At 37.0% G+C, this 16,300-nt stretch overlaps 1 protein-coding gene across 1 annotated transcript in view; it reads right to left on the reverse strand.

Moving 5' to 3' along the window:
- The window catches only part of LOC108994769 (serine/threonine-protein phosphatase 4 regulatory subunit 3-like), a 35,292-nt gene that overhangs the window by 5,503 nt on the left and 13,489 nt on the right, over window positions 1-16,300 (reverse strand). Inside the window, exons 7-14 of the mRNA XM_018970099.2 lie at window positions 3,497-3,556; window positions 3,205-3,304; window positions 3,029-3,106; window positions 1,881-1,948; window positions 1,703-1,771; window positions 1,531-1,608; window positions 1,359-1,454; window positions 608-678 (exon numbers count right to left, since the gene is read on the reverse strand). Of these exons, the coding sequence (XP_018825644.2) occupies window positions 608-678; window positions 1,359-1,454; window positions 1,531-1,608; window positions 1,703-1,771; window positions 1,881-1,948; window positions 3,029-3,106; window positions 3,205-3,304; window positions 3,497-3,556 (620 nt within the window). The remainder of the gene's footprint in view (window positions 1-607; window positions 679-1,358; window positions 1,455-1,530; window positions 1,609-1,702; window positions 1,772-1,880; window positions 1,949-3,028; window positions 3,107-3,204; window positions 3,305-3,496; window positions 3,557-16,300) is intronic.

A 16,300-nucleotide genomic window follows, 5' to 3' on the forward strand; every position in this document is an offset into this window, starting at 1 on the left:
CAAGAAATATTGTAGTTTATTTCATGAAATATTGTGACAACCTAAAATACAGGGGCTGAGGTGCAAGCCATTTTAGATGGATTGAAGTTCTGTGTACAGCAGGATTTTTTAGTTGTTACGGTGGAGTTAGATTCAAAAGTGGTGGTTGAATGGCTGGAAGGGCATGGCTATTGTCCTTGGTATCTCAGAGATTTGTTGGAGCAGATTGAAGATATTCAGAAATTATGTACCCATTTGTTCCATCATGTGTTTCGGGAGGTTAATCAAGTAGCAGATACTTTGGCCAACCTAGAAGTGCAAGGAGAGGCTCAGATCTATGATAATTGGATTGAATTACCATGTGATGTGTTTGGAGCTTTGGTATTGGATAGGGCAGGAACTCCACATATTCATGACTATGAATTGTATAGGAATAAATTTTTGTTTCAGTGTTTCTGTTACACATTATTTTGGGATTTATTGATTTAGGATGCAACCCAAGGTGAGAGATTGTAACCATGGTTTTCCTCTGCCACAAAGGTCTTAATGATACAGGGTACCGTCTTTTTTTTTTTAAACAAAAAAAAAAGAAACATGAATCATTCCAGAAATGGCATAAATAGCATACCTAAATAGCCGGAGCTGTTGGACCATCTGCAGACTCTTGCTTAAACTACAAAACTCGTGCAAGAAATATACCTATAATTGAAAACAAAACACGGTTGGTATGGAGGGTTACCAGACCAACATGATTCACTATAATTACCAAGAGGAACTCCATACAATGACCGACCATCTCTAACACACTACACTCCTAATCAAGTTGCTTGATCCTTATGGTAGTCAAGATCAAATAAATCATTCAAATATAAAACCATTCATCAAAAACACCAGTAATCGCATATTTTTAGAGGAAACAACTAGCTGACATCAGAGGAAAAAGGTGGTTCACACCAAAGAATGAACACCTAGTCTAGGATCTAGACATGGACTATCAACTTCCTCAACATCCTGATATTGGGTAAACAATAAAATAAGATGACCACAATGAATGATGACACTAATGTTCGAACAGCCCCTAAAAAGGCAGTATTAAGAGGACCATTCACATTAAAAAAAAAACAAAACAAAAAGAATGTGAAAAGACTGCAATTCGAAACAGAACATTAACAGGATAAAAAAATAAGAAAAAAGTTCATAGGCAAAAATCTTATTAATATTAAAAGAAGAATAGACATTGTCCAAGTACACAGGATGCATAAAGAGAAAACAAAATAATAAAAGTAAGCATTAAGAACGATGAGAGTGATTATAGCATTAAGAGGACTGTGCTAACAGAAAGGCAAATGGATGTATGTATTCCAGGCTAAAAATATTACCAGATTTTTCTTAGATTCTGCAGAGATGGAGGGTGATCTCAACCTGGCAAACAATTCCTGAATAAAGGTACTATCATCCTTTAACAAAGAAACAACCTACCACAGAACAACAGAATTAGAGGCAAAATAGCATGATACTCTATCTTTCTAAACAAGTGATTTTAAAACTTACAATAGCATTGTTAGCATGAATTATAGAATTAAGATTTGCAATAGTCGCCTCATCCGCTACTCGAGCCAAAACAACATCCTAAAAGTGGTAAATGTAAGAGTAACGTAGTAAGTAAAAGTTGCACTACAAACAGGCAAGCCAGTAACCAGGGTTTATAATTAACAATTCACACCTTCATATAACCAACTCTGTATGTCTGGTGTATCTTAGACAGAACTAAAGGATCTTTAATTGGTATGGCCTACAAAATTGAATAAATGCCCACAAATTAGCAAGCAGCAGCAACATCTAACCATCACATCCTTGATCCTCCTCTAATAAAAGAGAATAAACAGCTACCAAGACATTACCTCCTTGAAGACAACATGCTCCTTTAAAAAATTACGATGATGTTGGTCATGATGGACCTCTGGATCATCTGAAAATTACATTTATAATGATCATAACAAAAATAAACAAAAAAGATCAAAGAATTATAAAAACTAAGGACTAAGCCATCAGCTCAGATACCATCCATTTTGTGCAGATATGCACCAAAAATGTAGAACCGTGACAAATTAAAAAGGGCCATGTACACACCAAATTTGTTTCTGTTCATCCTAGTATAATGGAGGCTAACAAATATTAAATATCGGGATACAAAATAAAGAAGTATTGTTCCAACACTGATGCAGTACTCATCGATAAAGAATATTTCAATCCAGGTACAAACTTCAAACTCAAGGCATAACGGTTGGTCTACTTGTAAAAACAAATCATAAGGGTTCGGCATGTAATCACCAAAATAGATTATACAAAAATGAAAAAACAAATCTCAGCCATTACAGATGTACGCATCAAGATTCAAGGATACTGGGTGGCACAAGGGAGGTGTCTGAATATTAGTGAAAAACAAAAACACAGTCTGAATATTAGTGAAAAACAAAAGAATTCCCAATGGGTTATGTAAAACCCATGTTTTTGTAAAATTTGAAGGAAATAGCTTAATATAGCCCATCCAATGGATTACATATTTTATAACTAATATCCAGTTTGCTACAGTACCATCTCTACATCTATAGAACACTATTCACACTTGTATAAATATTTAATTCATTTCTCTCACTACTTTTTAATCTTTATTCATTTCTTTATCTACTTTCTACTTTTTACTTTATTTGAAATGAATAAAATATATTAAAAAGTATAATATTTAAATGATATAAAGAAAAAATAGATAAACTGATATATGGTATATTATAGAAGTCAGTATGTAAAATAGAAAATAGATTTTGATGATGTATTTTAAAGGATAGGATAAAGAATCCATTGGGAGTGCTTGACAGACAAGATGAAACATTGATGGATGTATAAAATAAACTCACACTCTGCGTGCGGGGTGTATAAAAGAGCTATCAATTAAACAACAGTACCAACTAAACTATAAAACTCAAATATTGAAACTTCGTGCTAACATGAAATATCACCATAAATATTTTAAGCCAACAATGAAACTTACACTCCAGTGAACCAATGATATCCATAATCAATTCATCACCAAATATCTTCTCGAAGACCTGAGGACTATTGAGCAAAACTACAAGTAACCAGACCAACCAGTCAATATCAATGAAGGATGTGCATACAAATAGCACATCAGAAGGACATAATGGTGAAATGAAAAGGATTACTTACTAATCCCTTTGACTATTTTGTATATCATGTGAAGACCATCAAGATTTTCTAAGTCTTCACAGATTTTAAACAGATCCATCAGCTTTCGAAAAAACTCTTGCTGCGTCAAAAAAATACATATGCAAGTAAGAAATTAAAAATGAATCAAAGGATATCAGAAAAGTGGATCTTCCACTAACTGACAAAGGATAAAACTTTGAAATGATAGGAAAACATGGAGGGATACATGGGGCATAAAGTGTATAAAATATAGAATGTAGTATTGTTATGGAAAAATAAGATAGAAACTCACATCACTCAAAATGAGCTCTGTCAGTCGCATCTGATCAGCGATGCCACTCTCAACCACAGTCTGTAAAACAAAGATTGATCAGTTCTATTCAATGCTCTGGTGAGTAGGTGCACAAATAATTATTCCAAAAAAAATGCAAACTAGAAACTTTTTTTATTAGTAAATGCAATTTTATTCAGAAGTGCAAAGAGTCGCAATCAGTGTACATACAAATATACAAGAGAAATCGCCCATTTAGGATAGATGAGGAAACAAGAGTGCATAAAATCTAAAAAGGGATTACACCAGTTCGGGTGATGCTCATCCAGACAGAGAGATCTGAACATGAACAGCGATAGTTACACAGAATAAAAGCACGGAGGCAAAAACAAGCCAATTTTCATGCACTGTTCATGTGAACGGTGCTTTTTTCCCTCCATGCTTTTATTTTGTGCACTTATCCCATGTCTTTGGCATTTCCCTTTGAACACATAAAGGATTGGAGCTCTAACACCCACACCTAGTCTTCAAAACTATTGAGTTTTATTTTCCTCCCAAACACACTGCATTAAACAAAATGTCATCACGTGCAAAACTTCTTATCAACATGGACTACCCTTCTTCCATTCCGAGCAAGCCACGAGTTCCACCACCCCCTGAGGCACAACACACGCTATCCCAAGGTGAGAAAATATCAAGAACCACAATCCCTAGTCATAGAAGGTCTAGTGATTCCCCACTCTTCTTGTACACCAACCCATCACTGGAACTTGCTTTTTCCTTAAATTGTCCAAGGTTATTTCCTTGAGTTATCTAAATAAAAAATGTCATTCGTGTGGGCAGTGACCATGGTAGATTGTGTTACGCTATAGACTTTCTTAGGGGGAAAAAACCCCACCATTATGGGAGTGGATACCGTGGTAGAATATGTGAACCTCAAATGTCCACTTCTTGGAGGGGATGCATGGGATTTTCTCCTATACACCTTTGCTCAACCTAGTGGTATACAAACTATTGAAGAACAAAGAAAACAAATCCACTTGCCAATCACGAGCTAGTTGAATAAAGGTGATATTCCACCATCGTTTTTCATTGTTAAATTGAAAATTATCAATCACCGAAGCCTCCTCGCAAGAGATGCAAAACAACTCAAGGAAAGCCACCTTCAAAGGTTGCTCTCCACACCACAGATCATGCTAAAATTTATCACTCCCATCACACACCTCAAAGCCAATGAATCTAGAGAAATCCCCCTCCCCCATCTCATGTTCTTCCACACCCTCGCCCCAGCAGTCCGCTAACTACTAACTATGTTGGGACTCCACCCTCCCGACGGGCTACTCTAATTAACCTCCACAACCAATCAAAAAGCCTTTCTTTTCATGACGTAACGCCATAGTCAATTTCCCAAGAGGGCTTGGCTAAGCATATCAAATGACTCATCCCTAATCAGTTCAAGATAATGGAGTACAAAATTTATAACAATTGACAAGGCAGAACTTAAATTCATCACCAAGTCTGCCCCACAAGAAATCCCTATGCAGCTTTGCAATTATATTTGCCACTCCAACCTGGATGGGGAAAAGGGACATGAAACAGGTAGGCAAGTTCAAGATAGTACTTTGATTAGATTAAGTTGCGCTCCTTTAGAGAGATAAGTTTGCTTCCACCTAGCTTAACGATGTTCCATCTTCTCTAGAAAGCCATCATATATTATTTTTCCTAAAATGTTGCTCCAACAGAAAATCTAGGTACTTTATTGGTAGAGAGGGCACCCCACATCCAAGGATACGAGCTAAGCCTCCTGTGTCTTCCACAAGCCCAACAGTATTATTTTTTATAAGTGATAAAATTTCATTAAAAAGTGTAGAAGGAACAACCCAAGCACATAAGTATACAAGGTAGACAAATCATCTTGGAAAAAAAGCTAAAAGAAAATTCATGAAAGTTAAGCCCAAATCTATCGAAGGTGTCCAAAGGAGATGAGTATTGAAAGAGAAATTTATGAGTTCCTCTGGTGTCCATTCATGGTCCTAAAAACTCTATAATTCATTTCCCTCCAAGCACACCATATGAGGCAAGCAGGAACCATCTTCCATACTGTTGCAAATTGTAGGCTGCCACCTAACCCTGTCCAAGAGTTAAATAAAATTCTACAATTCTTCTAGACACAATCCAAGCTAAAGCAAACCTATTGAAAAATAAGAAAAGGAAATGTATATGCCAGCAATGATACACATGAACCTTTCAGAAAATAAGTGTATCGTTCGCAAAAAGTAGTACGACACAAGTAACTCCTCAAAATTTCTATGCCCAAGCTAGAAACTTGATAATAGCCCCCTCCCTACAGTGGAATCATTTTACTCAAAGTCTCCATGACAACTACAAAGAGAGTGGGAAAAAGGATCTCTTTGTTGCAAGTCTCAAGACCCATTAAGAAAGCCAGTTAGTGTGCCATTTCCCAACATAGAGAGATTCACTATAGAAATACAGTCTGCAATCCACTTGCACCACTTCTCCCTAAATCCACATCTCCGTAAAATATACAATATGAGATCACAAATATTGATCATAAGCCTTCTCTAGATCCCATTTGCATACTAAATCAGGTACCCCTGGTCAAATTCTGCAATTGCGGTATTATTTGGCAATAAGAACCGAATCTAAAATCTGTCACCCTTGATGAAGGCATTCTGGGACCCCGAAATAATCTTCTACAATATTGTTTTCATTTTATAAGGTAGGACTTGAAGATAATTTTATAAACCCCTCCACAAGGCTAATAGCATGGAATCATTGATCTTCACAACCCCCACCCCACCTTCCTAGGAATGAGAGGACTCTGTAGAAAACCCGTCTTTTTTCCTTTTTCTTTTTTTTTTTCCTTTTTTTTTTTTTTTTGATATGACAGATTGGTAAGGGCTTGTGGAGGAATTTTGTTGATGTGAGATAACGCCAACCCACATGTTGAGAAACCTAGAAACCCCACAATGAAATCGACAGAGACCACATTTTGGCTTCTTGCAGACTAACAATATCAGTCTTCCACTACCCAAACAAATTCCTTATCCTCATCCTTTTATCCCTCTCATCCAGCTCTTTCCATTTCCATGACAATATTGGTCTTCACTTGCTTGACCACACGGTATCATCGTTTATACAACAAATCAGTTGCTTTAACTCTCTATCCCCTTCCCTTGAACATTTGGAAGCTAAAATTGGAGAATTAACTCTTCGTCGGGAAACAAACCACAATAAGTTAGTGCAAATGGCGGGATTGATGTCGAGCTCTAGGCGTTTGAAGGTGGAATCAAAGACCTTTGTCTTTTTGAAGGAGGGTGGAAATTTCATTTGCATTCCTGGGAAGACTTCACGTTCAACATTCGTTTGGTGGGTGGTTCTAAAGCCCTTGTTTTGGAAGACGTAAACAGAGCTCAAAACGCTCAGGTCATACAAGCTAAGGACCGGCATAGGGAGGGGTTCGGTGGCATGTTGCCTCCAAGGAGTGCCTTCCTCCCAAACAATGCCTCATACGTGTCAGTCTTGAAGAAACCAGCAGGTCCTCCAGCAAGAAATAGCTCAAATGGTGGGGAGGGTGATGGTCGGAGGAATGGCATCATAAGGAGGCATGTGGGAGTGGCGGTTCGCATTCTGTGAGTATCCCTACGGTGGGAGAAGTCAAAGGGGTGTTGTGGGCTGCCAAAGTTGAGTTGTCGGGTGTCTTGGAGAAGATTAGTGGTTTGATGACCAAAATAGACACGGGCTTGGGTTTGGTTATGGGCCTGGGAGCGGGATGAACAGCCCATGTCATTTAAGTTCCCCCTCAATGAGCCTAAGATAGCAAATGGACGAGGCGATGGGCTTGAACAAAAAGGCTGGAGGATCAATCATGAGGCCCATTTCTCAAATGTGGTGGGTCAAATCCCTTTTCGGGTCGTCTTGCTCAGGCACGAGCGTGAACAGAACTCAAACACCTCAGGCGGTTGCTTAGGCATCACTCCACCGTCATAGAATAGGTCACCGGTCGCCGGCAACCCTCTAGCTCCTAAGTTAGCACCAATTTCCGTCTCGCATAGGGTGAACAGTGGTGGAGAGGTTGTAGAAACTTCTACAGCCACGCGAAATGAGGTTTCTTTCGGTACCCAAGGTATTGCTGGCCTTCCTATTCATTCCTATTGTCCACAGTTGCCCCCCTCTGCTTCTGGTGATGTCAATTTTTATGAATATGAGTGGGTGTCTCGCCAAATGAACGACGGGGGGGAATTTTCCAGGGTCTTGTGCATTGTTGAGGACAATGACTTGGTGATTTCAAATGATGGGTTTGCTGAAGAGCATGATTTACAGTTGGTATGTAGGGGGATTGGGGTGGCTGCTTCTATTAATGGATTGGAAGATTCGGGGGATGAGCCTAGTCCCATCTGCTCTTTGCCTCCAGCTCACTCTTGGGCTGGTTTTCATTCCGATTGGGTTCTACAGAAGGTGGATGAAATCCATGACTGCGTAGGGACAAGGGCCTCAAAGAACAATTTAAAGATCTTATTGCTATCGAGGCAGGACAGCCTCTTTTGGCAAGATCTTTCTCAAAAAAAGAAAGAGAGCTCAAGAGACTATCATGCTCTATCAATTACGATGCAAGGGAAGGTAGAGCAAGTAGAGGAAGGCACAAAGACAGGGCGAACAACAATGATATATGAAGCCGAAGATCCTCTGTTGGAATGTACAGGGGTTGAATGACCCATGCAAGCATCTTCACATAAGAAATCTGATTCGGGAATAGAAAGTAGGGGTCATTTGTATGCAAGAAACCAAATTGAAGTTCATTGATGGAAATATTATAAGAAGTTTGTGGCGTTGTTCTTTTTTTTTATTATTATTTTAAGTATTATATATATATATATATCAATAGGAGTAACCAAGTATGCTGGATGTATACAAGAAAATCTCTAACCCATACTAGAGAGCTCCTATTGCCCCAAAAGCCCGCGAAAAACTACCCAACATACATCAAGCCCGAGTTAGACTAAATCACACCTCCCCAACCCAATGTTTCCTATAGCCCAACCTCCATCCAAAATACCCTCTTTCCAAAAGACTACCCAACATACATCAACCTCTATGCTCTCGACTTGAGCTTCCACCCTTAGCGTCATAGTTGATTGCACAAAAAAGACGCTTCAACTCCCTGCTTTTCTTAAATCTTGATTTGGTATCACGCGAGTGGCTCGCCTCAATCGCAATGATTAGAGCTTTAAACTGGTCTTATGTGGCGTTGGTCTTATGTGGGGATGGGACTCGCTTGCTTCTCAAGGGGCTTCTGGGGGTATTATTTTGATGTGGGATAAGATGGTAAATCTGGTGGAAGAGTATGTTGGGGAATTTCTGGTGGCTTGTTCTTTTACAAATGTGAATGATGGTTTCGGGTGGGGTTTTACTGGTGTGTACAGGCCCAATGTTGATAGTGATAGAAGATTTCTTTGGAATGAGATTGCTGCATGCTGGTTTGTGCAGTTGGTGGGCAGGCCCATGGTGTATTGGTGGTGATTTTAACATCACTCAGGCCTCGTTTGTTTTCAGAGATAAGATGAAATGAGTTGAAATTAAAGTTAAAAAGTTGAATAAAATGTTGTTAAAATATATTTTTTAATATTATTTTTATTTTGAGATTTGAAAAAGTTGAATTGTTTATTTTATTTTGTGTGGGAATTTGGGAAAGTTATAATGATGAGATGGGAGGTTTTCAAAGTTTTGAATTTTAGTCTTGAAAGCAAACCAGGCCTCAATTTCCAAGTGAAAGGTCGGGAGATTCTCGTATTGGTCTAGCCATGGTTCATTTTTCTGATTTAATCTTTGACCTAGGTTTGGTTGATTTACTTACCTTTGGCAGAGGGCGATTTCACTTGGTCGAACGGGAGGGCATGGTCTAGGTTGGATAGATTTCTTGTTTCCCCTTCTTGGGAGGCACACTTCCTTGACTTGTGTCAAAATTGTCTTCCAAGATTGAGCTCTGATCATTTCCACATCCTATTGGATTGTGGGGGTAGTCATGAGGGGCAGAAATATTTTAAATTTGAGAACACGTTAAAAGTCAAATGGGTTTGTAGATAAGGTGAGAGAGCGTGGTAGTCCTCTTATCAGTTGTCAGGTACACCCAACTTTGTTTTAGCTGAAAAACTCGAAGCTTTGAAAAGATGACTTGAACAAATGGAATGAGGAAGTTCTTGGGAACATTGTGGATTAGAGAAAGTCTCTTTTCGAGGAGCAACATTGCTTTGATGAAAAAGGGGTTGTAGGGGTTCTCTCGATTGATGAGAAGGAAAGGAAACTCGGTGTTGCTACTGAACTGAAAAAATCACTCTTATCGAGGAGATTTCTTGGCGACAAAAGTCTGGGGCTCTTTGGTTGAGGGAAGGGGACAAGTGCACCAAATTCTTGCATAGATTTGCCAATTCTCATCGAAGGAATGATGCCACTGAGGTGCTCCACTCGGAAGGTAGTTAAGGATCACATTGTTCATTTCTATGAAAAGCTCCTTAAGGAGCATTATTCTTGGCGACCTAAGATTGATGGGCTGGTGTTTGATTCGATTGATCAGCCTCGTGCAGTTTGGTTGGAGAGAATGTTCAAAGACGAGGTGCTCAACATTAGGGCTGAGCACCGACCGTTTCAGAGTCGGAGGTTGGGCCCTCCGACTCTGACTTTGTCGGAGGTCGAATCCGACCTCCGACTCCTAGATTGAGAGAATCTGCTCCGCCTCCAACTCCGACTTGTCGGAGAGGAGTCGGATTTTTGGACTTTTTTTTTTAATTTTTTTTAACTTCATATTTGACCCACTTTTTTAAAAAAATAAACTAAAATTGTGGGCTTTCAAATTTCAATTTTCTCAAAATTACAATCCAAACTTATTAAACTTTTGATTATAATAAAAAATACAACTAAATAAAACAAGTAACATACTAACATATATTCAAAAATTAAAAATAAAAAGAAAGTCCTATTTTTACATGTACTCCCATCATCCATGATTTCATATCCACATCCAACTAATCACTACAATAAACAATGGCACCGTATACGAAACGAAGATTAAAAAAAAAAAAGGCACCGTATAGTTACTATAGTATACTATTATAATTACTATGAATCCATTTTTAATTATATTATATATATATATATATGAAGATTCATAAAAAAATATATGATATATATATTATTATCTATGAATATTAAAAAAAAAAAGCACCGTATATGAAATGAAGATTCAAAAAATTGTATTACTATTTTATATATAATATACTATTACTATAATATACTATTAGTCTATTACTATATCTTATAGTATAATTACTAATACTATAGTATCATACTATTAGTATGTTAGTGATTTAATATTATATATATATTAAATCTCTAATCTCTTATACTTGATATATATTAATATATATAAATATTAGTAATACACTAATAGTATTAGTATATTAGTATTAGTATTAGTTATACTAGTAGTGATATTAGTTATACTAATAGTTATATTAGTATTAGTTATTATTAATACTATATATTATACTAATAGTGATATTAATACTATATATAGTTATAGTGATTAGTATAACTACATTAGTATTAGTTATAGTGATTTAGCATAACTATATTAGTATAAGTTATAGTGATTTAGTATATGTATAATACTATAAGTTATAACTATAGTCTATAATAGTATTAGTATAAATATTAGTATTAGTTATAGTGATTTAGTATAACTATATTAGTATAAGTTATAGTGATTTAGTATAGGTATAATACTATAAGTTATAATTATAGTCTATATTAGTATTAGTATTAGTTATAGTGATTAGCATAACTATATATTAGTATTTGCTATAGTGATTTTAATTTAGTATAACTATATAATACTATTAGTATAAATCACTATACTAACTATATCACTGATAGTATTAGTATACTAATATTAGTATATCATTATAGTTAATAGTATCATATAGTAATATAGTATTAGTAATTAATACTATAGTGATTTATATAGTAATTTATATATAGACTTAAAGTGGATTACTAATAGTATTAGCATTAGACCATAAATCTAATTAATATACTAATGTATATTAGTATTATTAATATATTTATCAAAATGAATTTGTTGAGAATTTATTAAGTCAAAAAATATAATTAATACAAGATATTGTTATATAAAATTTATATAAATAATACTTTGTTATTATACATTTATATGTTATTCTAAATTTATAGATTGGTGTTTATCAATTAGTATTACATGTTGATGTTATTATGCATCTTAGTGTTTATAGTATATTATATATATATTAGTATTACATGTTATATTTATACATTAGTAATTTAGTATTACAACTTACATGTAACATGGTAGTAATATTGTAAATTTGTAATAGTATGATATTTACATATAGTCATATACTAAACTATTATTATTTATTAGTCAATTTAGTCTATATATTATAGTACAAATATATTATTTAACTAGTATATTATTGAGTTTAACTAATTATATAAGATATAGTTGTATAAAATTTAAATGATTAATATATAGAAAAACACATTTTATAAAATATGTATAAAATCGGAGGTGGAGTCGGAGGCGGATCGGAGCAGAGTCGGAGTCAGTTCTTCAATGACTCCGACTCCGACTCCGATTTCCAATAGGGAAAAAACTCCGACACGGATTCAGAGTCGGATTGTCAGATTTTTGCTCAGCCCTACTCAACATGATAAGAGGAATGGACAAAGCTAAAGCTCCTGAACCAAATGGCATTTTTTCAGGCATGTTGGAACATTATTAGGGAAGACGTCATGAAGGTTTTTCTTGAATTTCACTCATTTAGGAAATTCGAGAAAAGCCTTAATGATATGTTCATTGAGCTTATACCTAAAAAAGTTGGGTCCATGGAGGTGAAGGATTGTCTTCCCATTAGTCTTGTTAGTGGTGTGTCCGAGATCATCTCAAAGGTGCTTACCAACCATTTGAGTGTGGTTATGGGGAACATCATCACAAAGTCCCAAAATGCCTTTGTCAAGGGAAGACAAGTGCACTTGATTCCATTCTCATTAATAATGAATGCTTGGAGAGTAGAATCAGAGGCAATGTTCCAGGCAACCTTTGCAAATTGGATATGGATAAGGCTTTTGACCACGTCAATTGGGATTTTTTGGTATATATCCTTGGTAGGTATGGTCTTGGGGAGAGGTGGTGTAAGTGGATGAAGCATTGCATATATACAGCTAGATTTTCAATCTTGGTTAATGGCACTCCAATTGTTTTTTTTAACAGCTCTCGAGGACTGAGACAAGGGGATCCTTTGTCCCCTTACCTCTTTGTTTTAGTTATGTATGTGTTGAGCAGAATGTTGAAGGCGACGGTGGATAGGGGATTCATCTCGGGCTTCTCGGCGGACAGTTCTTCGCATGGCAGTATTACTATTTCTCATTTACTCTTTGCGGATGACACTTTGGTCCTTTGTGAGCCAAATCCTTATTATATTCGTTCATTATGGGCACTTTTGTAATGTTTTGAAGTTGTATCCGGTTTAAAGGCGAACTTGTCAAAGTCTGAAATGGTCCATGTAGGTTGGGTCAATAATTTAGGGGATTTGGCTGAGATTTTGGGTTGCAAGGTTTCTACTTTGCCTATGAAGTATCTTGGTCATCCTTTGGGAGCACCTTATAAATCCAAGGCAATTTGGGACGGGGTTATAGAGAAGATTGAAAGAAGATTGGCTGGTTGGAAAACGATCTATTTGTCCAAAGGTGGTAGAATCACCTTAATCAAGAGTATCCTAATATCCCAATCTATTTCCTATCTCTATTTCCTTTGCCTGCAGGAGTGGCTAATAGAATGGAAAGGATATTTCATGCTTTCTTGTGGGTGGATTGGAGGATGAGAAGAAATTCCACTTGCTTAAGTGGAACAAGATTTGTACTCATTTATCTTTGGGAGGTTTGGGGATTAGAAAGCTGAAAATTTTCAATAAGGCACTCTTAGGGAAATGGTTGTGGAGATACCATCAAGAAGGGGATGTTCTTTGGAGGATTGTTATTGATGCCAAATATGGGAGTATTTGGTGAGGTTGGTGCTCAAACGAAGTAAGAGGGGCATATAGTGTGTGAGTGTGGAAATTCATTCGTAATGGATGGAGGGAGTTCTCCAGAAATTTCAGATTTGAGGTGGGTAAGGGACTGGATCAGTTTTTGGCATGACTTATGGTGTGGGGATGAGGCCTTGAAGAATGTTTTCCCTTCTCTCTTTAGAATTGCTTTGGATAAAGGCACTTCCGCAGCTGATTATATGGACAACACTGCTGGTTTTATTCAGTGGTCAGTAAGCTTTATTAGAGACATCCAGGATTGGAGGTGGGGGACATCACTGATTTTTACAGCTTGCTCTATGCTTTAAATATAAAACCCGGAGGGGCGGATAGATTAATCTGGAATCAGCTTGGTAATAAGAATTTCTTGGTTAGATCTTTGTACAAGGTCTTGGCGTCACATTCTTCTACTGATTTTTTTTCTCGGAAAAATATTTGGAGATGCAAAGTGCCTCTCAAGGTGGCCTTCTTCGGGTGGGTGGCTTCTCATGGGAAAATTCTTATTATTGATAAGCTGAGAAAGCACGGTATCGTTGCAATGGACCGGTGCTTTATGTGCAAAAAGTGTGGAGAATAAGCGGATCACCTTCTTCTCCATTGCGATGTGTCAAAGGCTTTGTGGGATGAGGTTTTTGCTAAGCTTGGCATTGCATGGGTGATGCCCAAGAGGGTAGTGAATCTTTTGGCCTGTTGGACAGGAATTTAAGGAAATCATCATATAGCGGTCATTTGGAAGATGGTACCTCTATGTCTTATGTGGTGTATTTGGAATGAGAGGAATGGGCGCTGTTTCAACAATAGAAAACGCTCGGCGGAAGGGATAAGAGCCTTCTTTTTTCATACTTTGTTGCTTTGGGCTTCGGTTATTGTAATTGATGGGATTAGTCTTAATGACTTTTGTGCTGTTTTTCAGCTGTAGCTTGTAATTAGGTGTTTTTCTCTTGTATACTTCTTGTGTACTTGAGCTATGCCTAATTACGTGGTTTAAAAAATTTCTTACTTATAAAAAAACAAACCACAATAAAAAGGTCACAATCACCAACATTTGGCATAAATCCATTGCTCAAGAATGGCTTCCTTCAAAGGCCATGAACAGAGCCATCAATCAGATCATCCTCAAACCCATTGCATGACAGCCCCACAAACTAGTGAAAATTCCCTACCTTTTGCAACACCAAGTCCGGGGAGTCTAAAATAAGGTGAGATGGGGTTCGACACTCAAAGGTTCGCACTAAATGGGTCCATCCCCTTCAAAGAGCATCAACTCCAAACTGGGTCTTTTGAGGGTCCTACACACACGTAGGAACCATTCTTCCCTACTTTCTCATCTAGTACCACCTTTTCCAATGCCTCTGAAGAGCCCACAAGGACTACATCACCTTCCACTTGCTCCCTCCCAAGTGCAAACCATGTGAGTGCTCCCAAGACTAGGGTGTGTTTGGATGTTGAAGTGAGTTGAGTTGAGTTGAGTTGAGATGATAAAATATTGTTAGAATATTATTTTTTAATATTATTATTATTTTGGGATTTGAAAAAGTTGAATTGTTTATTATATTTTGTATTGGGATTTGAAAAAGTTGTAATGATAAGTTGAGATGAGTTTGGATCCCAAACTCACCCTAAGTGTGGAATTAAGATTCTGGGACTAGATCCTTCAGTGGGTTTTGGGCACATCTTGAGAGTTAGTACACCTCATTGGTTCCTTTTCAAGAATCTGCACCCTTGCAGGTATACTTTGTGTAAGTCGCCTAGCCATCAAACCCTTTCAAAGTCCATCGTTGTGTACTACCAGGACTATCAGCACCTTAGGCATAGTCTCTTAGCATATTCATGTTCTGGATGGAGGCTGCATTGTCTTTATCAGTCACAACCTTCTCCTTTCCCTTCTAAAGGACCCATTTTTCCATTGTCACCTTACTCATCAAAAAAAAAAAATTCCGTTGTCACCTACCCCTACGGTTGTTGGCAATGTCAATGCCAGGCCCCACAGGCAGCATCATTAGCTCAGGTGATATGACACCTTGAGGAGCCAAGGAGTGAAGCCCATCTCTAAACCAACTATTGCCTCCACACTCAAGCATGCCCGAGACTCCACTTCGTCCATTTATTTATGATTGAGGAAGTAGGTTTGGGCCAAGAAATTTGACATTAGAACGAAAGGAAGAGGATACAACTTAAAATACAAACACTTTCTAGGTGCCCATGCTCACATTAAGTTACCCATCACTAGACCTACCAAAATATATATAAATACTTCTTGCGCACACAAAAAAAAATGCCCACAATCTTCCTAGTGCTAAAAACCTCCATGCTTAAATTTCTCTACGATTGGACAGCTGCGCCTGCACACAATAATACCCGTTTCTTCTTTCAAAGATTTTATGAATTCTTGTTCACCTTCTCCATAATTTGATGCTCTTGTTTATATACTCCTAATGTACTTAAGTTGCAGGTGCCCTTGAGCACTCATTAATAAAATTGGCATACTTATAAATATATATATATATATATATATATATTATGCACAAAAATATTAGACTAGACATCTCATATAAAGTAATGCTAGTAAAGAGAGTTAATACAATGATGGTATCAAGACAAAACATCTAGATAAGGATAAAATTGGTTTCATTCAATTGAGTTGAGACTGAGCTATTTAACTAGGGGGGAAAGATTAAAATCTACAACA

Source organism: Juglans regia, chromosome 12, assembly GCF_001411555.2.
Source record: "Juglans regia cultivar Chandler chromosome 12, Walnut 2.0, whole genome shotgun sequence".
Lineage (NCBI taxonomy): Eukaryota > Viridiplantae > Streptophyta > Magnoliopsida > Fagales > Juglandaceae > Juglans > Juglans regia.